General features: G+C 44.1%; 1 protein-coding gene across 1 annotated transcript; it reads left to right on the top strand.

Annotated features, from left to right (window-relative positions):
• The first annotated feature begins 79 nt into the window (after positions 1-79).
• Positions 80-22,488, top strand: LOC146185820 (ATP-binding cassette sub-family G member 1-like). Its single transcript, XM_084605588.1, has 13 exons — positions 80-291; positions 5,843-5,998; positions 6,517-6,634; positions 8,819-9,005; positions 10,998-11,143; positions 13,193-13,316; positions 13,477-13,591; positions 14,140-14,285; positions 15,059-15,160; positions 15,419-15,587; positions 18,814-18,914; positions 20,632-20,787; positions 21,912-22,488. Exons 2-13 carry the CDS (start codon positions 5,851-5,853, stop codon positions 22,257-22,259), a joined length of 1,860 nt encoding a protein of 619 aa, XP_084461714.1. The 5' UTR covers positions 80-291; positions 5,843-5,850; the 3' UTR covers positions 22,260-22,488.
• The last annotated feature ends 4,868 nt before the right edge of the window (positions 22,489-27,356 follow it).

Below are 27,356 nucleotides of genomic sequence, written 5' to 3'. Positions count from 1 at the left end.
CCTCTCCTCGAACCCTTGCCTGCTCCTGCTGTGCGCCGGCCTTCGCACTCAGTTGGCCCGTAAGAGAGCAAACAATTGCACTAGTGATGGAAAGGAAAGAAGGCGGGCCAACGCAGTGATGCTGTCGTCATGCCACAGACCTTCCTCCGGCGCCGTCGCCTAAGCGAAGGAAACCCTAGCCGAGAATCTTGTTGGGGCTCGTGCATGCTTGGAAACCGTAACTGCAGTTTAGAAAGTTCACTCAAACTCGCTTTCCTGCCGTCGCTGCTACACTTGTGAGGTTCTTTCACGGTAAGCTCCTGCTATCCAAACTGTCCTGCACTTCCTAACACACCAGTATGAACTTTGACTGCCTTATGTATTAATACTTTAGTGACTTTTTATATAGGCGCAATTCTCTTGGCAGCTTTTGCGAAATTAACTGAGTAAATGTTTCCGCCATTGTCATATGTGAACAAGTACTTTTCTTTATATTTAGGTAGATTTACATTCTGAATTCTGCATCACCGCGGTAGCTCCTACTGGTCTCAAAGATGCAGGCTCAAAGCAAGGCGCCCGTGTTCCGTTGCGATGTTTGGACACGCTAAAGAACTCCTTGCAGCCAGATTTTCTTTGGGCACTTGGGTTCTATGAGCCAAACCATTCTGCTTTTTTTTCTTAACATCGGGTCATAGCGGTGAAGTAGGCAACCCAAATCGCCGATTAATTCATGTCTTGATGGTGATGGCCACGTCGGCTGATCAGGTTGAACCATGAAAACGCTATTCCTGTTGTTTGCGACTCAAGAATTGTGTTGAATATTCATGAGTTATGGCAAGATGGATTCCCATACTCAAAAAAACAAAAAGACAACGAACAACTCGTTATTGAATGCTTCACATATAATATATATCTCTATCAATATAAGTCCATATAGTAGTGGATCTTAGTGCCTTTTTCACAGTTACATGTTTCCTCCATGCCACACATTCATCTAACATTTGACTCCAAAAAGCACGCATTTTTCTGCCTTTGAACATTTAGAGCAACCCATACGTAATGATTTAGCCCATATGGGTGACGCTACATAATTTCGTCTAAACTTACACTTCTCATGCCATCCACTGCTAGAATCCCGTAAGTGTGTGTGTATACCTGGTAGCCAGTTGAGATTGATGCTTTTGCACAAATTTGTGCTGACAGGGAAAATTAGTTCATGGCAACAACAGGTCTGGTTCTACAAGTAGTTAATATTCTGCCAGAAATTACCTTCACATTTAGTACCAGAAAGCGTGTGGATTCGGTCACTTAAGCCCGTAGCTAGGCAAGAGAGTCAACGTAGTCTCATGATATCACGTGCACCGCCGACCAATCAGCCTTCGGCCAGGTTGTGTGACTCCGTGGCGTCCTTAACCTATCGACCAATCAAGAAATTTCTTAACCTAGCTCGCAGGTGCTCTTCAGGTTGCACGTGACATGACCTCTTATTGATTGGTCGGCGGAGTCACAAGATCGCATCACATGTCTAAATCGGCTGAGGCTCTTCGGGGTTCACCACGGTGGTGACGTCACTCAGAAGGTTCCAACTGGTGGCAAACAGCCTTACAGGGTACATACGGAGAAAGAAAAGCACTTCCGCTGGAAGCACACGGCCCTCAAGCAGAATCGAATATTTGCCTTTCGGGCTGGGAGCAAGGCACGTCCCTTAAAAGCTTGAAGGAACTTTTTGTTGAAGTGGTCACTTAGAGGCTTTATGCTGCTGCCTCAAGTCATTGAATAGGCAAGATGCAGTGACACATTGCATTATAGCGCCGCTTAGTTAAAGTTACGGACACTAACTACACTACATTACAGCGCCACTTACTTAAAATTGCGTGCACTAATTACACCGTTATAAAGCTTTCTTCAATAGCACTATTGTCTTATAGGCCTGCTACTTTGTAGTATTAAATAATTGAACAAAGACTACTAAACAGGAACTAATTACGATCATTACTTAATAACATCACATCATGTGCATACAGCAATTTTATTGCATGAACTCTTAAGGACACTTACAAAGACATGCAGTAAGTTTTTGTGTTCCATTCCATTCAAACCAACGACTATGGGTCTCAGTTTGGAGGGCGCCCCGAGACATGCAGTCTGCAAATATTACGATGTCTCAAACGCATTTCGCGCCTTGGCGAAGACGTGATAAGCAGATTCCTTCAGCGAACAACTAGGCAATTAAAACGCACATGCAAATATTCTCTCTCGTTATCTCGTCTCTGTTTGATGCGAGAGCATGGCCATGGCTTCAAACACGTTCCATGCTTGGTTTCTCCTCCACCCCTGCGGGCGCGATACTGCTTCCGTACAAAGGGTTGCACAACAACGAAGGTTGAAGTTTTGCACCGTCCTTGTCCTCCGGAATGGCTGAGGTTACGTCACTGCGGCCCAGTGACGCGTGACATGAGGGAGCTCTAGCACACCGCCAGTTCGCCTTCCACTCCCATCTAGGTGGTTCGAATTAAGAACTTTACAGTGCTGATTTTATAGTCCGGCGTTCATTAATGCTGAGGTATGAAATCTAGCCCCACGTAATCATTAGCTGTGTCTTTTTAGATTTTTAAGCTCCGTACACCAAAATTGAAGCACCACCAGTAGAGAAGTCTTTCCCACTTATTGTGTCACAGCCATTCACTAGCGATGCAAACAGTACCTTTTTCCTTCTTAAAATAATTGATCTAATATGACACTGAAGAAAAGAAACTTTTTAACTGTAAGCTTCCAACAACGAATGATGTGCAGAATCGGCAATTCTCCCATGTAACTTTAATTTCTCCGGTATGGAGAAGAAATGATTGTTTTATGCAATAAATGCTTGACGCTCTGCTACTGAATCCCTTTGATAAAAAAACGTAGCTGTGGTCTAGCTTGTGGTAACACCTGGAGTTTGTCGAGAGCTATCTGCATGGCTACGCTTAGGTTCGGCTTGAAAGTAATGACATGGCTTTTGCACAGAGTAGATTACTATATGCTGTCAGCTTTAGTTATACCATACGGGGCACTTTTGACCACTAAAGAGCGATTAGGCGAAAGCCTCTACCGCGTGGTGGTCCGAAGCCCTCCACTGCGGCACCTCTTTATCTCTGTTTTCACTCCCACCTTCACGATGACGCGATAGCGTAAGCTACCAGCTAACATATAAAGCCTCGCTTTTACCGAGTCGTACGGACGTGCCTGTGTGGCCTAGGGATAACGTGCATGCAATGGTTTTGGCAGGATGTTTGTGATATCACCCTCCCATATGAAAGGAGAGACCAGAGTTGACAGCTCCTGCCAAACGTAATGTCAAGAAGCCCTACGTCCAGTTAGTGCTCGGCCATGTCAGCTGCCAGCAACCACCTCCCACGACTGTTTCTTCTTTCTTCGCTCGTCGGACAGGCACGGACAGGCACCGGACAGACACGGCGAAATGGCGAGACTGTGGCCAATGTAGCTCTCGCTACAAAATTGCCTCCGCCTAGACGTGGGCTAGATTTCCGCGTACTGCTCAGACGTAAGCAAAAAACAGTGGGCAATAGCTGTAAACAAAAGTAACACCTCCAGAAATATTCTGAGGATCTACCGGCAGAAGCCCTCAATAATTCTCGTAGGAATTTGGGGAACTCTTATGAGATGCCACATTCAAAGTGCCCTTCAGCAAGTACAGCACGACAGGGAATTTTTACATTGCCCGTAGCTTCCTTGTCAGTTCTATTGCCGATCCAAGAGCCCGCAAGCCCAAGTTGTCGTCGTACACTGCGTGGCGTTGAACACTTCATTTTCCACCGTCAGGAATAATAGTTGTCAGCTTAGGAAGCGTTGCGTATAAAACGAGGATGAAATATTGGCCAAGATAACGATCATGTTCGTCCCGAATCGTATGGAACTTTAAAGTGCATTTCTTAGATCTACAGGTTCAGAATATTGTCGTTGAGTCAGGCAGTGTTGCTGTAGGCAGCCTGCCGTCAAATGGCGCTGTATGCTGATGTTCAGGAGGACTAATTATCTTTCAAAACACACAACCGACTATGGAAAGCAGGTGGACACTCAGACCTCTTACAAAATAACTGGGCATTCCGCAACTGTTGCTTGCCACAACAACACAAATCCTGCAATACAAAAAAACATACCACATGAACTCTCCTATCATAAAGGTAACACAAGCACATGCTTCCGTTGTAGGCACATCAAAACGCTAATCACACGTCACAGGCAACCTCCATACTGAACGGTCCATTAGTAATAGTAATAGAAGTAGACACTTTGCTTTAGTAAATACAGCTCGGTACTCTTCCAGATTAACCCCCTTTTGAAACTTCAGATGGCTGGCTCATTTCGACATTACCTATCTTATCACAAAACTTTTACAGGTGCTCCTTAAAACAAATCGGTTATTTAATGCATTGTTCATAACGTTCTTTCTGTATTTTTAGCCATCAGAGATTCTTTCAAATAAATATTACCTTTACAACACTTGTAAGTGCCATCCGTATTTCATTTCGCAAAAGGCTATTCCTGGCATTGCAGTGTAATATTATTTTGCCGCTCTAAACCCACTAAGGTATAAGCCTGCCATCATATCCATGTGTTACTAATGGAATGCTTTCTTTTTTTCGCCAATTAACCTCCTTTAATGCATATGCGGAGGTGTGCAGGCGCGCTGGATTTCTCACCGGGCGGTCCTTTAAATTCCAATTATTGGATGACTATCTGTCACATGTCTTTCACACAATAGCTTTATCCGCTTCTGTAGTCTAAAAAACAAGCGAAAATGTTTGAAATAATTTATACATTCCGGAGTAAAAATAGTTTGCATATTATAGTTTATTTCTCCACATTGCTACACCTCACATTGCCGAAAAAAATTTCTTTTATTGCCTTTCATGTTTATTTATTTACTGCCACTCTTCTCACGTTGTTAATGTAGTATAATACGCCTTGGTCCTAGATTTGTAATGTTTCGTTTTAGTGATTTGTGTGTGTGTGTGTGTGTGTGTGTGTGTGTGTGTGTGTGTGTGTGTGTGTGTGTGTGTGTGTGTGTGTGTGTGTGTGTGTGTGTGTGTGTGTGTGTGTGTGTGTGTGTGTGTGTGTGTGTGTGTGTGTGTGTGTGTGTGTGTGTGTGTGTGTGTGTGTGTGTGTGTGTGTGTGTGTGTGTGTGTGTGTGTGTGTGTGTGTGTGTGTGTGTGTGTGTTGGTTGGTTGGTTGGTTGGTTGGTTGGTTTGTGGGGTTTAACGTCCCAAAGCGACTCAGGCTATGAGAGACGCCGTAGTGGAGGACTCCGGAAATTTAGACCACCTGGGGTTCTTTAACGTGCACTGACATCGCACAGTACACGGGCACCTTGCTTTCCGCCTCCATCGAAAAGCGGCCGCCGAGGCCGGGATTCGATCCCGCGTCCTTGGGAACAGTAGCCGAACGCCGTAACCACTGCACCACCCCGGCGGGGTGTGTGTGTGTGTGTGTGTGTGTGTGTGTGTGTGTGTGTGTGTGTGTGTGTGTGTGTGTGTGTGTGTGTGTGTGTGTGTGTGTGTGTGTGTGTGTGTGTGTGTGTGTGTGTGTGTGTGTGTGTGTGTGTGTGTGTGTGTGTGTGTGTGTGTGTGTGTGTGTGTGTGTGTGTGTGTGAGAGAGAGAGAGTGTGTGTGCGTCTGTTAGTACTGCTAACCTACATTTTCATGTGGTGTTTACCTTTACATCACCTTTATATTACGTTGCTCATGACTGTATTCTTTGTACCATCTCCACATTGCTACACCTTTGTTAAATGTTAAGCCGTCTGCTATGGTCTCAGGTAAAGCTGGCAGTACTGAAAATATTTAAATGTCTTTTCTTGCAGTCCAAGCTATGACAATCTCATTCGCTCGGAACGGCACCAACGGCTTCGTGGCCCTGAACTCTTCGTGCGGAGACAGCGACGTTCTTCGCCAAAAGACCTGCAATGCAGTGTCATTGGAATGGAAGGATATAACGTACGAAGTGCCGCTCGGAAAAAGTGAGCTGGTTATTTTGCCGTTCCGTATTTATTCTCCTCGTTATTTTGTTGTACATCATTTGCATTCCCGGTCCTTGCTGCACCATTTGCACGACAAAAAATTCCTTCACATCTTATTTACACTTGAAAAGAAGTTATTTCTAGAGATTCTAATAGGGGGGGGGGGGGGGGGGGGTCAAATACAGCTCACTGAAAAATAAACTTCAGAGCATAGAGCTATAACTGTGGCAGGTCTGATCGTAGGAACGCTTTTGGGAGCGAGCACAAACTCTAAATGATATTCCTACAATGTGCGCCACTCGGCCAGCTACCGATAAATTATCCAAGAACAATTGAAAGAGTTTTGACTCCACTCAAGCCCGCTCTTCGCATTGTGTGCATTGCGGAATGCTCAATTCGCTTCGTACATTTTATAACACAATACAGAGCAGAAACGTTCACTTCGGGCTCTCTACGACCGGTGTAGCAGATCCATTGCTGATCATTCGTTTTTCTTTATCCTTGCCTTGCAATTCCAGGCAAAAAAATACTCATAAGTCACATGTACGGAAGATGCGCGCCAGGAACATTGACTGCTATAATGGGACCCTCCGGTGCCGGCAAGACGACACTCATGAATATCCTCTCAGGACACTAGTGAGAACTCTTTTCTTCTTTATAGTTCAAGCCGAATTTCAGTTTCCTTATTTCTGTGAAGTCATAAAAATATACAGCTCAATTTGTGTATCTGAGGAAATTTCGTATCTTATCACGCAGCCTTCTATAAGCGTTTTAAACATTGTTGATTTGCATACACGTGCCTGAAGCATAAGCTCTCGCAATGATATAAGAATTGTCGACAATGAATGATTGTTTCCACGTAAGCTTTTCTTTTATTTGGACTTTGGAAACTAGAACAGAAAAATTAAATTTACAAAAGCATCATTCCCCAATGGTGAACACTGCAAAACATAGGCTGCGCGGCATCGAACATACACTAAGGCAAAACAACTGTGAAATCTTGTGAACGTAACATTAACTACTTAACTCTTCTGTAACTATTTAATTATCGATAAACTTTATTTCTCATATACGAAACATTTTTTAGCTTTCATCCTCAGAAAATTCAGCTGAACATCGTCGTGAAACCGTGGTAAGTTGTGGTCAAGCATGAGAACTTCCCAGTTTTATTATAAAATGATCGCCACCAAAAAACTTACATGCTGAAAATCCGGTTGCGCGCAGAAAAATTCAAGCCAACGCTGGCGCTTACAGAACACAAAAGAAATATTTTATTTTGTAGGAGCATACGACAATACAGGCAGACTGCAACAAATCCTTAACCGGTACACATTAACATGCTGGCATGGTATTTCCCAGGCAAGGAACAAAAAAACTGCGGAATACGGAACAGTATACAAATGGCTTACGGCTTATTGGAGCATTTCTGGAAGAGATATGTGTGAAAAATAAAAAAGTTGTCTGTAATTGTACATACATGTCTTGCTCGAAAAGTTTTTGTGCCGTTTACAGAAACAAACGAGTTGATACGAAAGCTTATTTAAAGGATTTTCAAATATTTATCGCAATAAACAGCAGTACTTCTTAAATATTTACTTTTCCTTGTTCAATGCAGTATTCGCATGCTTTACCTTCGAGTGCTTGCTGTTAGCACGCGCCCAGTGTTCCCTTTGGGTACTAAGTTACACGACTCATGGGATCGGAAAAAGAACATGGCCAATTATTCCGGAATAAGCTTCGGTCCTCTTAGCAACAACACGTTGCTTGCACTGCGAATAATGACCAAAGAAAGCTATACAACGTACATCCCACCAGTATTTTGATCACGAAACCTTCTCTTGTAGCCTGGTTTCCTGGTAATCAAATATTATGTTGAATTGGCACGAGTCGGTGCCACTGAACGTATTAACCTAATTTCTGAAGACGTTTTCGCATTATACCATACTAGTTTCTTGAGCGCTCAAAATATGGCCTCAGGATGCATAGGTAACAAGTATCAGCAGCATTGGGCCTTATTTTTATCAAGGTTGTTTGCATTCTATTGGCGAAGGCTTCTGTAGCTACCTTTCGCCATTAAGAACCATGAAAACAGAAGCCCTGGCCAGACTGTTGGCGCGAAACAAAAGAAAAGAACGAAAAAAATTTCTTGAGTAATTATCTAAGTCGATATGTAAGTGGCATTCGAAGCAAATACATCGTAAAATAAGTATTCCATACCCTATCCTCAACACAATTACTCTTTTATTTTATCGTAATTGTTTTCGTAACAAACTCTCCAGGCTCTTTATTACGGCATAATGCCGACAGTGGGGCCAAAAAAGAGTTCAGGTCCAAATCAAATACTAAGGGACAAATTGAGCTAAAGAAACATATAACCGCCGTCAATTTACGATAGCCTACATACACAAGCGCACACTAGGATATGCAAGCAATATACGGCTACCCCACATTCACCTACTTACGGATTACACAAAGTGAGACGACAGTGAACCCAACTCGTGTGATGCGATTGTTTCAAACCCCATTTGTAACTGCGCAAAACTGCTCAGCCCTGGATATATCCTTCGTTTGCGTTGGCGCTCTGTACACGCACGCAGCTTTTCCAGTTAAGTACTGTGCAACCAGCTCGACCCAGTTATCTCGGGCCTTAACAAAGCTGTTGCCTTAAGAGCTTCACACGGTCAGAGCGGCTGCCTTATTCTTTGCAGTGAATCTCAGCCAAGGATGCCGGTATCACATCAGTGATATTTTATACATCAATATGTGCTCTACTTGAAGGGGAGTAGAGGCGCGGTTGTCATGACTTTCGTCTTCCTACAGCGACAAAGGTTACGATGGCGAGGTTCAAGTCAACAGCTACGTGCGGGACACAAAGTTGTTCAACATGCAGAGCTGCTACGTCATGCAGGACGACTGCCTCCTTCCCGAACTGACTGTGCGTGAAGCGCTCAGCATGAGCGTGCAACTCCGGACGCCATCCATGAAAGCAGTGGAAAGAACAGAAATTGTAAGTTATGTTAAGCTACAATTATACCTTGCGGTGGGGCAAAAGTTAGACCGTTACACGTAATAACCAATATTCCTAGCGACGCAACGTTCGATGGTGATGGCGGTCGCCCCGTTTCATGGTCGCATATCGCTGCATTTGCCGCACTCCCGAGAAACGACAAAGGCGGCAGAGCGGAGCACTGTAGCAATGTCACTGTGCTGCAGCCGCTTGATTGTTCGATTACCTCACATTATTAGAGGTGTAAAAGAGATCTGATGTCACGATATACATTTATACAGCATGAAGGGCAATGAATACAAGGATGAAGGTGTTTATTTTGTAACGCTAAGCACATTTATTAAGTTATATCGGCCCGATGTACGTTACACAGTAGCGTCTAAATATATTAATAATGCGGCGCAATTCCTAGAGGCTCAGAGACGCGCATTACAACATCCTTTTCGGGTTAAAACTGCTAAATGACTTTATTTAACCTGTTCGGTGTATGGATGTCGAAGCTACATCCATCGACATGCTGTTCGTGGGGCCCACCTAAATAAAAACTTCATTCATGACATAGATTTGAAGGGATGAACCCTGCCACCTGCTCTTGGCTATATAGTCATGCGATCTGCTCCTGGTGCACGGTCAGGGCATTTCGCAAACCGAAAGCTCAAAACGATGTGATGGCAGCGAGTTCACCAGCCCGCATTTCATAACGCGAAGCCATTTCGATGCGCTACCTTTCAGTTAGTATTTACGTCATGTGTAAATTCTGTCTCATAAGCTTCGATATAATCTAAATCATCTTTTGTGAATTCTGCCGGCATAATTTGTCTAATTCTGTTAATGTGAGAGTAGGTGCTCAGAATGCAGCTGCACGCGGCAGCTCGCAAGACATATACCGTCAAATCCGTCTCTAATGCGCTTACAAGAGTTCTTGATTGCTACGGTGAAGATTTGACCGTTTTCCTTCCGCTGCACCGTTTTGTAATTAGCGATGAAGGTCAATAAGCCAAGCACTCTGTTATGTGGTGCAACCTGGAACCCAATTTGGCTGCAAAGACACACAGAAAACAAACACGTAGTGCTTTATTTGGGGTACATTGCAAGATGGGGTAAAGACAAGGCGCTCCGGCCACACATAAAGAAGACTATTCCAAGTTTCCATACTTCTCTCTCACGCTGCCTTGTTGATGCTCTTTCTTAAACAAATGATTTATGAAACTTGCAATAATTCATACTATTTGTTTTCATTATATAATAAGCTCGACTAAGCTCAAAAACCTTGCTGTTAAATTTTCTATAATGCTATGTGTCTGACCCTCGATGTGCATAAGTTGATTACCTTAAGGTATTTTCGCAAAAATAATTGTTCACGTTTTTATATATCTACCTGCGATTATCCTTCGCGTCGGGGGTATAATGGTATACAGCATGCGCATTCCGAATGCACTACGCTGTTACAACACTACCCTGTGATTCCATATTTCAAGACAGCCGGGGAGGAGGCCGTCTTTATCTGAGTGAAGGTCATTTCGCTCGTCTATATCCATGGCGCTCCTCCTTGGCTGAAACGTCGAAACGCGTCGCAAAACCAGTGAGCTCCTTATACAGCGTACAATGCTCCTTTTTTGCTCCCAGTTTCTGTTTATCCTGTGCGCGTTGTTCTATCTTCGCAATACGAATTAAACGTTGTTGATAAACACGCATAATAGAATGAATGCTCTATTTACGCTTAGATAGGAACGTAAATTTACTTGTGATCAGCAAAATACCAGTAACCGTGTACACTAAACATCTGTAATTACACAAGTGTATGGCAACTATAGTGGCTTAAAAACTGTGGCGCTGTTAAGAAAGTCAACGTTCATTTTCAATGAGCGGAAACAATTATTCCGGGCAAAAAATTTCATTCTTTATATCGTTTCTTGTGGCAAAAGAAGCCGCGCTAAGAAGGTGCCAGTGACGGTAAAGAAAGGTGCATTTTTTTCCCCGCCATAAACAAAGGTGGACGACGCTCTGCACCGCTGGGGCCTTGGAGGGTGCCAAAATACAAGAACGAGCTCCCTGTCTGGAGGTCAGAGGAAGCGACTGGCCATATCACAAGAGCTCATTAGCAATCCTCCCGTGATTTTCTTGGACGAGCCTACCAGGTAAGTCCGCTGATTGCCTAGAAACACACAAAATATCAAAATATCAATATCAAAACACAAATTATCAACAAGCAGTTGTGGAGCACGTTCGAAATTTGACACTTCTCTCCCGCGTAGCTATTGGATTTAATATCTCAGAAAAATATCAAACAAACGTACAACCTCTATGCTTTTGACGGATGTATATCTGCGCATGTTTCTCAGACGTGTTTCTTTGCATTGATGCTTGAGTTCCGAGCGTCTGATATTGAAAGTTGTATAGCAATCACGTACTGGCTGACATTTGTCAGTATATACCGCCATACTAATGCCTTAATGAGTTTGAAAATCAAAAGTTATAGGCCCGGACAGTCATAAATTCGAATATGGATCACCGTCTTCACTTATGTTGTTGTTTTTGTTTTTTGTTTTACTTCGCCCCTTTATGTCATCGACTCAAGAGTTTCGGTCCCAATTTTCTCTTTCCTCTGAAGAGCTGAACTTGCTGGACTTGGGAAAAGGCATGTACAGTCGTGAGCAAAAGTGGAGAGACCACGCTAACTGCTGCGATTGCTTTTTTGATGTATAAAAAGATGCGCTAGAGAAAATTGCTTAGGCAAGAAGGCAAGTATGCTATGCATGGTACCTAATGCATTTCTCTGAAATAACTGTTTCACTGTCAGAAAAAGCTGGCGGGTAGTTTTCTCAAAGCGCATGGTCTCTCCACTTTTGCTCACGACTGTACACAGCAGGAATAGAATATTGTACAGTTTTGTCCATACATCCTCCGGAATCTCGAGCCTCGTAAAACTGTATCGTTACTGGCACACATCCCTCGAGATTTCATGCCTATATTGCACAAATAATTTCACATCAGAAAGATGCCATGGGGGAATATGCTTGTGTTAGTATAAAAAATGTTGTTTATGTTTTAATTCGGGCTCTTTTAAACAGAGGTAGAAAGATAGACGCAGTAGGGACGAATGTGTTTCTATTTACATAGGTGTGAGTTTCACTGGCCCTATAAAGGCATGCTGCCAGGTACAAAGCCTTGTGCCATTTCAAACATTGAAGAAAACTTTTTTTTTTTTTTGGATGGAAGGAGACGGGGTTTTGTAGCTTGAATCAAAGAGCTTTGGTGCGGAACTTTCAATACGTGTATGTTTATACCAAACATGCTCGTTAATGAACTCCCATGCCGATACTGTGGCATCGTAACATGCATTGCATAGCAAATCAACACACTGTATAACACGCCATAATGGCTACAGCTCATAAGCGCACTAACCTAGAGAAAGCTCAGTGCGGCCGTATTCTCGTTACCTTCTCAGTATTTTGGAATCTGAGATAGCGTTTTCAAGCCGCTTCAATTCTTACATATATGTAACCGCCGTGCAGGGTGTCATCGGCTAGTAATTGTCCCTAAGTATGAATTTCACAGATTTTAATACTTTATAAATATAATTTTGTTAGAATTCGTAAAGTCAAAGTGTTGCAATAAAATGCAAAAATTTAAACGTTAAAGGTTATGAAAAAAAAATTGGGGGATAGTTAAGCTCCCATTAAGCATCGTAAAAAGATGCCTGCGGTCATTGGCTAGTTACCGAGCGCGCCTTTCGCGGGCATCGACAGAGTTATTGCCATAATACCCAACTTCCCATTCTAACCAAATCTAACAAGCGTGCGCCGGTAACATAAGGGCAGTGTGTCTTACTTACGGCCCAAAGGCCTCTAAGGGAATCTTTTGTTTAGAAACCAACTTTTTTCGGCCAATAAGGATTTTCCAATCACGCCGATGCTTGTTTTTTCTTCGAATAAGACCTTTAACGCCGTTCCATTATTTTCATCATAGAGGTTAATGATTTTTTTTTTTTTTTTTTTACGAGATATATTGACAGCTGTGCGATTACATGCGGTTAAGAAGGCAATCTGAATAACGACGTGACTTTCTTTTTTCTGAACCTTGTTTCTATAAGCATCTACAGTATCGTATTCTTTTAATTCAAACTTTCGAAGGAGACACTCCAAATGACATTTAAGAGCCTTCGAACCCTTCAATGTTTTATACAGTGGCCTGGACAGCAGCGCAGCGCTGAGGTGCGTACTAGTGCTGAAATCCCTCGCCGCTTGTGGCCACACTGTGCTGTGCTCAATTCACAACCCAAGTGCAACGTTGTTCTCACATTTCGACAAGGTAAGTGCGTTATACACAATCGCACTCTCAGTTACGAAACTCAGGAATGCATTTGTATCTCCTTTATATGATAAAAGGCAGTTATAAATAGACCGTATTACGAAGTTACCTCTGTCTCCAGAAACGGTAGCTGCAATAACGGCACACGTTCACCTTTCAGCTATACATGATCTCGGAAGGAATGTGCATTTACAATGGCCCCGTCGACAAATTGCTACCGTTTCTGGCCGCTCAGAATCTTCAATGTCCAATACATCATAATCCATCAGATTTCAGTGAGTCAACCTCTTAAATACAAATTTTTTTCATTTTTTCCGATCTTTAAGCCGGCTCCTAAAAGGTAGTTTTTCTCTAAAAATTGATTCTTTGAGCTTCGAGATCCCTGCATGATTATCACTATATTGTAGAAGCGAAATCAACGCTATGGAACGCACTACAACGGCCACTAACTAGGAAAGCACAATGCAAATTTACCTTTTTTGTTTTTGTAAGCGCTGTTGTCAGCATGGGCTACATATTTTCTGGGCACATTACTTGTCACAAAATGAATTAAAGTAAACGTTCTGTGTATATCCATAATTTCCGTAAAAAGTGAATTTGACCATTTTTCTTTTTAGTTAGGTTTTTTTCCCCTCACATTCAGGCATCACTAGAGCAAGCGGCATTTATGGCAAGAAAGAGGTTGCTAAAAAGCATTTCACAGCAACACTTCCTCTCTTATGAAATAGTTTACCTTTCGAAACTGCAATTTCATTTTTCGCGTTGCACCTATATTGAAGGAGCTGCAAAAGTTACGTTCGTGTTTTTGTTTTTTACTCTAAAGTTACAGAGATAGCGTCTGGCGAGCACGGAGAGTTGAGTAAACAACTGGCAAGATCTTTCAGACCTGGTATTGTTATTGAAAACGGCCGGAAAGGCTTTGACCACCCGCAGCTGACCGCATACGGGGGACGAGTCATGACTGATGCGGTAAGTGTCCTATTCATCATCCTAAGCCCAATTCGTAAACCCAGGTGTACAAAGCTGGCTTCGTACATTAAACCCTGACGAAGCATAATCGCCGACTATTCTCAGAGTTTGATAATAAAACAAACTCATCAGCGGTTGATTATTACTTGAACACACTTCGAAACATACTTTCACAAGATGTGCATGGTTGACATATATGAATAAGTCCCATTTTTTGGCAATTTATACCAACGCTCGCTATTAAAGAAAAGATAATAAAAAGCAACTTTTATTGTGGCTCGCCCGCAGTACTTCTATATCCGGACCAAATGAGTGAACAGCACATCTCAAGCCTCTCGCATGATGCAGGCAGCAGTTTGGGGTAGAAAATAAAAACGGTAGGCTAGAAAATAACCTCCGCAAAACCATGCGTTTTTATTCAGGTAACATCGTGCAACTCCTAGCTCTCTTAAAATGGGCCTATGTAATAAAACGCATGCGTAGCAATTTTCTAGAGACAGTTTATTTTGGTTTTGATTTTCGATTCCTAATTTGATCGCTACCTGCTCTTATAGAACTTGCATTAAAAAATCTCACTGTTTGAGACACGACGGTGAAAGTAAGTTAAAGATTCTCAATAAAAAAAAAACGGCATTGGTCTGTCATGTGCTGAATGGGCCACATGCACTTTCTCAATTAGTTACTCTCCAGTAATGTCCCCCCTGCTTCCAGAAGTCTAGATTAAACTGTGTCGTCAAAAATTCGTGCATTACAATATGTCCTGTCGGTTTCAGGAAAAGGAAACTGAAAGAAGCTTGTACAAAATAAACGCGAACGCCTGTCTTCAGTTCGGCGTATTGTTGAAGAGGTGCTTCACTTGCATTATGAGGAACAAGGTGAGGTTTAGATAAGGTTTCCTCACTGTTTCCCCTTTGCATGCTGTTCCCCATTGTCTATGTTCTCGGTAGCTTTGCCTAGGGTGAGAATTTCCTCAGAAACACATTTTCAGGCCAACCTTTTCATTGCAACATTATTTCAACACCGCGCACAGACAAAAGAAATGCAGACCCACGAGAAACATTTTCCACCTTTAAGCTTTGACAGAACAATCATCGCCAGCATACTTGAATTTTTTTTCTCTCTTTGTCCACTAGGTGGCGTCGCAGCTTCGCATCATAGCCTACTTATTCTTTTCGGCCCTTTTGACCATGATGTACTACGACGTGGGTAATCGCGCTACCCGAGTGATGAACAACACCGCCATGTTCCTGGTATCGTTGGCAATCATCCTTTTCCAGTCCATCATGCCCACCGTCCTAATATGCAAGTATTAAAAGTGTCACTTATATGGCCTAGATCTTTTTTTTTTTGATAGGAAACGGGCAGAAAATATCTAACCTTAAGCACCACAAGCCATATTCTAGTCGGCAGTCACGCTAAGGCAGTTTTGTTTTACTTACTTATAATTATATTCATGTTTAACTGCTAAATACTTATCTTTCCCCCCTTATGTAATCATGATCACTATTTTCTTTTTTTTTCTTTTTTTCTATAATTATAATCATGCATGACAGTTCAATAATTCTGTATTCCCCTCCCTTATCTATTGTACCTCACAGGACCTTTAGAAATCAATAAATGATTATGATGATGACGATGAAGGCAAAAGCCTGTCTTGACTTATGGGTTCCAGAAATGTTCGCAGCAGGTTTTCGGAAAATATTTATCTCCACTGGAAATCAAACCACAATCCCTTCGATCTCCAGGCGAGAGCGCAAACCACTACGCTACTCCGGGCCTTTTTTTTTTTTTTCAGCATGTCTCTAAATTCAGGAAAGACCTATATACATTACTTACGAAGTAATCAGCCTGTAGGCAAAAAGTGCGATTGAAACATACAGCACAACACCACACAACTAGAATACGGCTTAGCACACTTCACTAAAACGGTAGCAAGGAAAGACAACACATCAACAATGGCAGCCAGTCCGGTTGATAGTCACTATCTTCGTAAGTGTCTCTAAGCTGGTGCACCATCTGACCGAACTGAGTACTGAGGGAAACGAGAGGCTCAGAATTCCGATCCAACATACGCGTTTTCCACAGGCTGTGCAGCCCAAGGAGGAAAATCATGTAAAAAAATTCATGGTCATGTTCGGTGGCCATTAAGTAGCGCACACTGTGGGAATTCAAAATAAAGTCTTTCTTCAGTGTTTTTTGCAGGACGTCCCAAAATAATATCGCATCTTTGCAGGCAATAAAACAGCGTTCGATGGTTTCAGGTGTGCCACATAGCCAAAAATAAACAGAAGAAACAAAAATATATATATATTTTTTTATGTGAAGCCACACTTTACCAGGCAGAACTGTGGCATGAAGTTTAAAGAAAAACGTTTTAGTAGAAGGCGAGATCGGCTTTTTGCGTACCCTTTTTAACCCCATTATGCCCCATACAAATAAAATAGAGTGAACGATATATGGGAGCGGGAATAATATAGATATCAATTCTTTGTGTAATTTTTTCGGTGAAACAGATAATAAATACTCATACGAAACGCTAACTGCCACAAAACGCACTGAACTTCTTTCATAAAACCAAATAATAAGGGTCAATCGCTAAAATTTGAAGAGACCACTAAGTTGGGAAGAAGGTTTACAAAGTTAGTTTTCAGAGATGCTCTGGTAATTGAATGTGTGCTATTACGAAAAAAGAAGAAACGAGCAGCTAACTGCTTAACACAGATATGGGCCAAACCTAGTCCGCCAGCACAAACAGGCCTGAATAGGCTATCGCGCCGCATAGGCTCACAACTGGAGGACCATATGAACGTCGCAGACGTTCGGTGAAAGCTTTAGACGCAATGCCTCTCGCAATGGAGTACCTGTAAAACATAATAAATTTTTGTAGCCAGAAACATGTTACAGGCCTGCGCTCGAACAAAAATTGATAGGCAGTGCGGAACAAAAGCCTGAGCATAGCTTTGAAGTGCCGGGACCCGCTCTTTCCAGTAGCGCCCACTAGTCTTGTATGCATGAAGGGGAACTCCAAGGTATTTAGGGGGAACACGAGACCGTTCAATTCCAGCATAATGAGTTGGCATTCCTCTCCTAGAACAGAACCACAGACCCGAACTTCTGGTCCTATTCATTTCAGCGCCAGATACAATGCCAAACTGCTCAATGGTGGTTATAATTTTGTCAATGCTGCATTTGTCAGTGCAGAAAAACGACAAATCATTGGCGTCCGTAAGCACTTTGACTTCATTACTAAAGGCAACATAATTACGGATATCGTTGTTTCGCAGTACTCTAAAACAAAGTGGCTCTAGGTAGAGCCACTTTGCCCTATCTAGAGTGGCTCTAGGTAGGGCAAAAAGTAGCGGTGACATAGGACAGCCTTGCTTCACGGATGATCGAATTGGCACAGGCTCTGAGAGGTGACCATTAACAATCAAGCGAGGGGAAAAAGTTGTCGTAACGAAGTTTCACCCCTTTAAGTACAGCTGATCCAACATTTGCAAGCCCGAGAAAGTTGGTTTAAGCTTAAAGACGGGAACCAAACTGACAGCATCGCCACAACGAGGCAACTGCTTCACTGCATGCATATTGGGAATAGGCGGTAAAGAAATCAGGGAGTAAAAAACAAAAACTATAAGAAATATACTATCTAGCGGGTGATATACAAAAAAAAAGGTTTTTTGTGAGCTTCATTTCGGAAATGTATCATGCTTCTATCAACGTTTCGTTTGAGCCACGCAAAATATGAAATGTAAACATCATTAATTACATAAGCAAACTTCAAGTACGTGATTCGGATTTAGCTCCATTTTACTGCCACGCGATGGCAATCACTTGCAGATTTTCACCTGAGCGTGCCGTGCCGTTAGGCTTATGGTAACAACCCGCCCCAAATTCAAACCTATACAAAGAAAATCACCAACAAATGCATCACATCCCACTTAGATTAAAGTATGTTATCGCAAGAGCTGATTCATTTCGCAAGGAATCAACATGACCAGCGTTGTGCCACGCTGCCAAACGGAGCATTAGGCTCGGTTTCCGCAGCGAAATAGAACTCCAGTAATAGAACGAAATATTTTACTTTCTCACGTGCGAAAACGCATGAATGTTGAGCATTTTCAATGAAACGTCTACAGCAAATTTACAGACTATAAAGCCAAGTTTAGAATCATGTATGTTCCCCATGTTAAGACATCTTTCTCAGGATTTCTTCGTGGTGTAGCGTCTACCCAGTTGCTTCTAGGGCTGAGACTGTTTAGCAGATCCGCATACCCAAATTGGCTCGAACGCTAGCTTTGCAAAAAGGACAGTGGTAAGCTGCACACGTGACGTGATTTGCACAGAGAGCTTTGTTAGTATCGTCCCTGTTGTTTTTGTTCCCCGATCATCCTGCCATTTAAATAGAGCTGACGAAACAATGAACGTGCGCGAAATGCCTGACGAGCACAGGCACTGAACTAAGTTGCACCGAAACTACCATTTGCAGTGAATATTCATCTTTGTGCCTTCCATTTGTTTTTCTTTTCAGTTCCAACGGAGCTCGCGGTGTTGCTTAGAGAACATAGAAACTGTTGGTACAGTCCAAGCATGTACTACATCGCTAGGATTATCACTGAACTACCTTTCACGGTAAGACTTGTAGCTTCCCAGCGTTGTCTGGGTGGTTAGGGAGCGCTACTTTGATCCGAAAGAACGCGAGGTCTAACCCGGCCACGGCGGCCGCTTTTCGGTGGAGGAGAAGAGCAAGGCGCCCTTTTACTGTGCGATATGAGTGCATATTAACTAACGTCAGGTGGTCGCAATTTTGACTCTTCTCCTCTCCTCTTCTTCCACTTCTCCTATTTGTCACGTTTTTGTTGCGCACTTATAATACTGACAGTCATGATTCACCAACTCGCCCAATCAGCCGTTCTTCTACAGCCCGAAATTCGAGTCCTCCTCTACGACGTCCCACGTAACATTAACCGGTTTTTGACGTCAAACCGCGTAAGTCAAACCATAAAACTCCTTATCAAGGCATATTCGATTTTACCTGAGCTTTGAGCAGGGTTGAGATGGAGGGGGGGGGGGGGGGGGGTATATTTATTTTAATTAAAAACTAACGTAAAGAAGGAGACGAAGATTTTTCGATAAAGGCATGCTTTAACAACTTTTACCATAGTTAAGGGTCAAACTAACGTGCCCTGGCATCTGTACGCAACGGCGTCGCGTTCACAAATGTGCAACATGAGGTACAGCCTTTGTCAAAAGTATAGATCCTAGGGAGTCTGCTTCTGAGCAGTTTAGTGGCGCTGATTTAGCCTTTGTGGAAGTTCTTCCCATTTGAGAGGGTAAGACAACACATCTCATTATCATGGAGAGGTTCGGAACGCTGGAAATGCATTACAAGCGGCACGAAGAGGCTCAGAAGGAGACACCATGGGTTCTACACTTTGTATAAAAACTGGGCAGTTAGGCAGTTGCGAAAGCTGGTAAAAGACATTTTCGAGCCAAATCACTAACGCCGCGTTTGATTTTCGGTGCGCGCCCAGAAGGATATGTGGCTGAATAATGTGGCGTAGGTTCTCCGCATAAAGGGTCACACCCGAGATAAACTTGTATTACAAGTTGTGTGTCTGCTGATATGGTTCGGAGGAACGTGTCGCATGGTTTCCATTTATAACTTCTGAAGTAGAAGGAAAGCTTGTGTATATCGCACATTGCTGCAAAGGTGTCCCGACTCTGCAATGCCATCACATTGACCACAAGTGAAGCGATTGAAGACTACTGCTAGCAAGGAAACCTGACTCCAACGTACCACCTTCACGGCGTACAATAATCACGCCAAAAATCTACACAGAACGAGACTAAGTGCAATGATCTAGACACCGTATTTGGCATAAGGTGATGAAGGGATCTCTGAACTCAGGAAGAACAAGAAAAGGCAATTGCCCTCGTTGTTTGAAAACTCTCACGCTATTGAAATATCATCGTCGCAATGTCGAAAATATAATTTATGTGAAGAATAACAGGCACCGTCCCATTCACTACGAAGAAATGAAAGCGTGCTTTACTGCTATTGACAGCTGATTGTTGATCAACAATCGGAATTTGTAAAAAGCGCAATAAGGTACGAACTGAAAGACAGAAATTAAGGATATCAAAATTATAAACCGAAAAACTGTTCGAGTGCATTGTCTAAAGCGCTGTAAAGTAATTTCGTTCAGACAACTGAGGGGGGGGGGGGGGGGGTAAAAGGCGCGGCATTGCATTATAGGTCCTCATTGGCCATGTCTCTAACCCGAGCCCAGTTGCTTTAACTCATTTTATTTTTCATTCATTTGATATCTTTTTTCATTGTGCGCAGGTGGGCGGGCCCCTGATTATGATGTGCCTCCTTCACTGGGCCACTTCACAGCCTCCCGAATTTCACCGCGTCGCCGCCGTGGTGCTGCTCGCTGTGCAGACCTGCGCTACGAGTCAAGCTATCGCGCTTGTTGTCTCAGCCGCCAGCAGCCTCCAGGTGAGCCCAGCCTATAGGAGGGATGGTGTATGCACAGCTAGGAACATTACTGCCCAGCTTTTGCCGGCGGCGGAACTTCAGCCTTCGGAGGTGTAATCTATCACGGCAGAAATCTAACACCGAGGCGTCCTCGTGATCGCCGTATGATTCTCGCGTCAAGGACGAGGAAACGAGATCGCGATTCTGGCTGACAGCTATCCATGATTCATCGCGATGAAACACTAGATGCAAAGCGAAAACACGCATGGCGTTTCATAGAAACAGGAAGGCGTTTACGAAATGTCTTTCAGTACAGTAAAGTTAAGTGAAACTGGATCGTTGTATTCGAACAAAGTGAGAGGGTGACTAAGGTAAGGAACTACTTTGACAAATAAACTGAAAAGCCAGCTCACCTCAACTGCAAGCGAGCGTGTGGAATTTTCATAAACTATTACTAGCCTGGAAAATGGGCATGCTGATTTGGGAGGTACGCTTCATGTTTTCAGGGCACTTTCTCTGCATTGCAGTTTCTGCGAATTTCCTGCTTGTGTATAGCCCATTTTTCAATGGCAAAGAAGCACAACGGCTATGTAACGGGACGCTACATGGTCGCTGTGCGACCATATCACGGCCTAAGCGGACGAAGCAGGGGCATTCGGCAAGCGGCAGTCTGGCGCTATATAAGGGAATGGGATGATCAGTGCTGGAAGCTAAAAACTTCATCTACCCCTACTGAGCAACTGAGCAGGTTCGCAGGGTAGATAAAGAGGCCACCTTGCAAGTAACAACCTATGATATGTAAAGACCGTGGTGCCTCGGTAGTGTCATGATGACCGTGATGGCGGAAGAAGACATAAGCATTTTATATTTTATTAAAAAATGGGAGGGGGGGGGGGCAGTGTGACTACAAACGAAAAAAACAAAACAGGGTGTTAATTTGGATTAGGTGCGTCATGTTACAGGCACTGTCTCTGTAATGAATACGACGTCAAATAATGGAGCATGTCACTGCTATTAACATTTAACAAGTCTTGGTTCTTGTACTTGTCCGACGCTAAAAACTCTTCTGTATTGGAATCGCCCAAAGCAGACAGCACACTACACTGTTTCTTCTCTTTGAGCCCACTCTTCTTTCTGTCTCGCAGACGGCCCTGTTCCTGGCGCTTCCAGCGGCTGCGCCATCCTTTCTGTTCTGCGGCTACTTCGTTCAAGTGCGCCACCTGCACCCGGCCTTCGCCTGGATCACGTACACATCACACGTGTACCACGCCCACCAGGGCATGCTGTACGCCATCTACGGCCACGGACGCGGAGAACTGGACTGCGACGATGACAGCTTCTGCTTTCTAAGCGAGCCGCGAGAGATTCTGGAGAAGCTGGACGCGCAGCGCGCTTATCTCTCCGTCAAATCTGGCATCCTGCTGGGCATGGACCTTTTCCTCAAATCGATAGCGTTCTTCGTGCTCAAGTGGCGCCTGCGGCGCAAGCGATGAGGCGGCTGGCTGCGTTGACCACTTCGTTAACTAATTACGAGATGTCAATGTTCCACGACCCAGCGCCAGCTTATTTGAAGAAGCACAATTATTCGAGCGACATGCAATGGAAAAGGAAACGAAGTGCTCACATGAGCAACGTCCCGTAACTCGTTTCTGTATTGCGTACGCAACAAACGCACAGTATTAAGGAACATGAAAAACGCTGGTTCGAAACAGCTAGGTGTGCGAAAACAAAAGAAACTTATTCGGGATACAGATCATTTCAGCGCGGCGGTGATATATGCTATCACCATTTTCATATCAAAAGAAAGCAGGATAACTCACGCCGCTATCCTCAGGGGGTGTCACTGAAGCAAGCTTCCATAACTTTCAGCATACACTGGTCGCATCCCTTTACCATGCACCCCAGTTCTGCTGGAAAACGAATGAAATTTGCATTTTGCACACTGTGCACTTCACTGGAGTATTTGACTATAAATCTTTTATCACCAGAGTCAGTTTCTCATTTCCCAGTACAGAAGCAGATGAAGAGCACACTCGCGTGCTGCAAATGCTGCGAAGTGTCCCGTATAACTTGTGAGGGCAGCAGCTGTATGACGACGTCATTGTATCTGTATAACATCGCAAATACCACAACGAAGTCCATGACTGCAGGTAGAAGGAGGGTTCTCTCACTGCTGCCTCTCGCCCTGTTCGAATGTGTTTAATTTCAAAACGAGGAGACCACTGCCTGAGAATGTGGAGTATGTGGGTTTGGATCACGTCTAAGGTTTGACGAGATGTTTTCTTCAACCTTCTGATAAATGGTGATAAATTAGGTTTTTTAATGTTCGCTGGGGAGGCAATTCTCGCCTCCAGAACTGCCTTCATCTGAGAGATAGAGTGGCATCGCAGCGAACAGAAGCGGCAGCTGGAGAGGGCTGTATGATCAGGGGAGAAGAACGGCCTTATGGGGGCTCAACAAGCGCGACTACTGACGCGTTGTAGGCCAGTACTCGGAAACTTAGACAGGTGGAGCTGGCACCACTCACATGACCAGGCAATTCGCAAGTCTAGATAATAGCCCCATTGTCAGTTGTGCGCCAGGCAGTACTGCTCTTGGAGCAGATCAAAGGTAAGGTGCCGGCGGTGGTACTGAGACTAGGATCGAAGTGTATAAGGCGTCGGAGGGGGTGCCAAGACGTACACCATCGTCGTGGCACCGGCTACAGGTCTTGGGACGCTGTCGGCGCATTGCAGCGGAGCGGCGACAGGTGATGGCCTATGGGCCGACGCAAGTTCCACAGCAACCTCTTCTTGGGTATCTTGTCGTAGAGCCGAGGTCAAGTATAGTGGTGGCTCTTGAGGACTAGGCTGAAGGAAAAGATGACATGCCACTTCCTTCTGTACGAAATCTTTCATCTGCGTCTGCGTAGAGGAGTTGTCGGCTACCGACGTCTATGCGACAAGCTATTTAAATTGACCTGGGTGCTGAGGAGTCAGGACCCTTTGCTTGCGTAGCTTCTCAAATCTTTGGCAGAGCACAAAACATCTCCTATTGGGCTTAAAGCACGTGCTATTAACATCTGATAGACGTCATTGTAAAAATAGTTCAAAATGTGCTTAACCTTGTCAGCTTAGAGCATTTCGCTCATTTTCCTAGGTCGGCGAAATCTGTGCAGCTTGCAAAACTTTCACAGACCTGCTGTGCCCATTCACTCAATCGCTTTCCAGTGTGGAGTTTCCTGACAGCCGACCTGCCAAACACTCCTCGGCAGTTTGCCTCATTCCAAGTTCGAATGCCTCCTCCTGGTACCAGTACCAGACGTGAGTGACGCTGGAGATTAAAAAAAGAACATTGATCAACTTTGTCTTGTCATCTCGCTTGTTGTAGAGGCTCAGCAATTCATAACAAGTGAGATAGTCTTTCACGTCATGCTCATCGGTCACCCTGAAACTTGAGTTACTGACATTCTGGTCAAAATCAAGAAGAAATAGTCATGGGCAGTACATGTAGTGCGAAGAGAGTGTAAGCGATGGTCGCTATAACAGTAACCTAGAGGAAGAAATGCGCCGAGGGTGGCAGAAAATTAGGTGAGTGTATGAGCACACGTTCGGGTTAATCGCCTTGCAGTAGGTATAGTCCGGCTGATGATGATGATGATCGTGATTATGATATTGTAGACGTACCTCTAGAATTAAATGTTGCCCTCCAGAATGGAAAAGCTGGATGGGCGATTCTTCTTTAAACAGAAGATACGGGGATTACAACAAAAATCTTCTGTTTACACTTCAAATTCCTCTCATCATGTGGACGATGACATATGGACACCCACTTGGCGAGAAACTTCCAGGCAACGGCGCATGCGTTTGCGGCGCATAAACCATCCAGAACACGATGACATGGTGTCGCACGTCGTGGCCGATGGCGGCGGCAACGTCGCCATTTTGTGGAGACAGGTAGGTGCTAAACCACCTTCGAATGCGTGCGGTTGTGCTTCTAAAGGACACCACGATAGGGGCATCTCGTCTTTGACCGGTATCTGAAGTGCGGGCACTGCATGTATTTATTTTCGGTGCAGCCTCCCGACGCAAAGAAAAGTCTCTGTGGGTGGTGCGCAGTGTCCGACCATGGGTAGCAGCCATACCTTCCTCACAAGCGGCATTTTACGGACATTACATAGCTGCTGCAGAGTCGCTACGTTTCCGAAAGGGTGCAGGCAGTGCGTTGGGAACGCGAAGGGCAGAGTGTGTCGGACCCGTCACTGGGACACGTCACGGTTCCTGGCGGCTGTGCACGAGGCCGAACGTATTTGACCGGACACTGTCAAAATGAGATTTCCGAACCGCTGACTTGAAGACAGGGTACCCCTTTAAAAGAAAGGCACAGTGATCACGTTTTGGGCCTTTCTCGATTGGCACCAGGTGTATATAAATATGTGTTACGTTCTGCCTGATTCTCGGCCGATGCCAGCACCTGAGACCGCCGCCTGATGTTCAAATGCCTGCAGCTCGCCTCACTCACCTTTGGGCTGCTACCGTAGAAGACTCGCCGTCCTCCTCAATGCTGAAGTTTTATCGAAGGTTACGTGGTGATCGACTATAGCCAGCTCTTTTGTAAGGCTGTAAGTTATGCAACAAGCATCAGATATGTATTTAAATGAGAACACCAACCGAGAAGGGAAGGTGATGCTGCATGGCCTCGCGCAAACAAGGCAGCTCGCCGAACTGCAAAGCCTTTCCGACATTTATGCCGCGATAAGCAGTCGTAGCAAGGTAAAAGAAAGGAAAGAGCAACTTTTTATTCTCTCCACCTTCCCTCTTTCCGCTTCCCGGCCATTTTGTTTCTCTTCGTTTTTCCAAAGTACTTGGCTTATCGCCCGCTCGTCATACAAGAGCCTGGCTGGCTCAGGTCGTGCACACTCTTTTCTATGGACACAAAACCAGCGGCGGCACAGAGTTAGTACGAAAATAGTCGCGAGCGCTTTCAGAAGGCGACCGACAAGCAAGTGAGTAGTTCTTCTACGTATATACATCCAAATTTACGAAAATAATCCAAGAGCTGAATGGGTAAAACACGGTAGACTTGAAGGGGACCAGGGTGCGACGCGGACATCCCATGTCTCTAAATGCAAACTCGGAACTAAATTGGAAGCCGACATATTGAGAGCGCCTAAGCACCCTATTTTGAACATTAGGGAAAGTAAAGCTTGCGAGGTACCACGGGAGGCGAAACGAAGCACAGTGCATGCGGAGGAAATAGTCGGTTAAGACTGTAAATGCTACACGGGGCCTTAGTTATCGGCAGAGCTTGTAATAAACGAATTTGCTTATCCAACAACTTGCAGGTAGGATTCAATATTGCAGCCATCATTGCTAGAAATAATTCGGCACGCCTGTACTTTGCGCGATAACGCAAGAATACCTGTACACATAGCAGGTCTGATATTGTGTTGTCGAGCTTTTATCTCAAACCCTCCGATACTGGCACCTGTTTCAAGTCTCGATATACGAACGTGCGTCTCTGGGAGGTTATAAAATGAGAGGTATGCAATATCAGGGGACGCTGATGAAGCGCTATCCCCTCATAAAATTTGACCATTCGAATTATAAATCTAAGCGAGGCGGTTCCAGCGAATAAAACATATGTCCATTGTAAACTACCCAGCTATGACGAACTCGTTGGCTTTTATTTGTCATACAACTATACAATTTTTACGCGAGTCTCAATTTTTAATGCCTGATGAAAAAGGATGCAGGTTCAATGCTCCGCAGCGACAGCGCTCTCGATACACGTCGAGCAGGTCGCACACTGAAGTCAGCAATCCAGCCGCTTCTTTACCTGTGCTTGTTAATGCTTCCGTTGACAGCGCCGCGGTGCCCATGTGACTTCTGCGTGAGAGGGAGCTCGACACGGTATATATGAGCACTCACAAAGGTCACAACTCCCAGTTGTTGCGCTTGGCGAAAACGCACTTCGTAGCGTTTTGGCTGTCGTAAGAGAGATGGCGCCTTATGTCTGGGCTTGAGATTAGCACTAGGTGCGTACGGCAAAACCACGAACGAGGCGGTACAGAGAGATATGGGCTGGGCATCTTTTTAAGTACGGGAAGCTCAGAGTAAAATATTATATGAGGAACGCCTGAGGAAATTGGACAGTAACAGATGGGCAGCTAAATTATTTAAATACTTATACCTAAAAAGCGTTGACTCACAATGGATGAAAAGAACTAAAAACCTAACCAGTAAGTATGCTGGTCACAAGGACAAAGAAATAAAGAGCGTTAAGCAACAGGTGACAAACACAGAAGGTAAAAATTGGATAAATTCGATAAAAAAAAAAAAAACAGAATGTGGAATTGTACCAAAAGTGGAAAAGGCAGAGCAGGAAGGAAGCTTTCTTTAATAACCCAAGAGGCAGTGCCCTACGTTTTGAAGCTAGATCAGGGTGCCTCAGAATACGCAGCTGCAAAAAGAAATTTAACAATGAAGATGACACATGTTCTGTATGTGGTAACCCTGTATTATACTCGAATATAATGGTATCCATCCGAAAGTCGATGCAGGCGCAGTCACTCTTTCTGAAGCTCTGGGTTTAGACATACCAGTGGCCGG

The sequence above is a fragment of the Amblyomma maculatum genome, chromosome 6, assembly GCF_055883805.1.
Source record: "Amblyomma maculatum isolate TAMU_Amacu chromosome 6, ASM5588380v1, whole genome shotgun sequence".
NCBI lineage: Eukaryota > Metazoa > Arthropoda > Arachnida > Ixodida > Ixodidae > Amblyomma > Amblyomma maculatum.
The sequence above is the reverse complement of the archived record's forward strand: the minus strand, read 5'-3'. Positions and strand labels throughout refer to the sequence as shown.

Excerpts from the sequence above, each read along its gene's own strand:
- LOC146185820 (XM_084605588.1), top strand. The coding sequence starts at position 5,851 with ATGACAATCTCATTCGCTCGGAACGGCACCAACGGCTTCGTGGCCCTG. Across the intron at positions 5,999-6,516 it reads CGAAGTGCCGCTCGGAAAAA|GCAAAAAAATACTCATAAGT; the intron begins GTGAGCTGGTTA and ends TTGCAATTCCAG. Across the intron at positions 11,144-13,192 it reads TTCTTGGACGAGCCTACCAG|TGGCCTGGACAGCAGCGCAG; the intron begins GTAAGTCCGCTG and ends TGTTTTATACAG.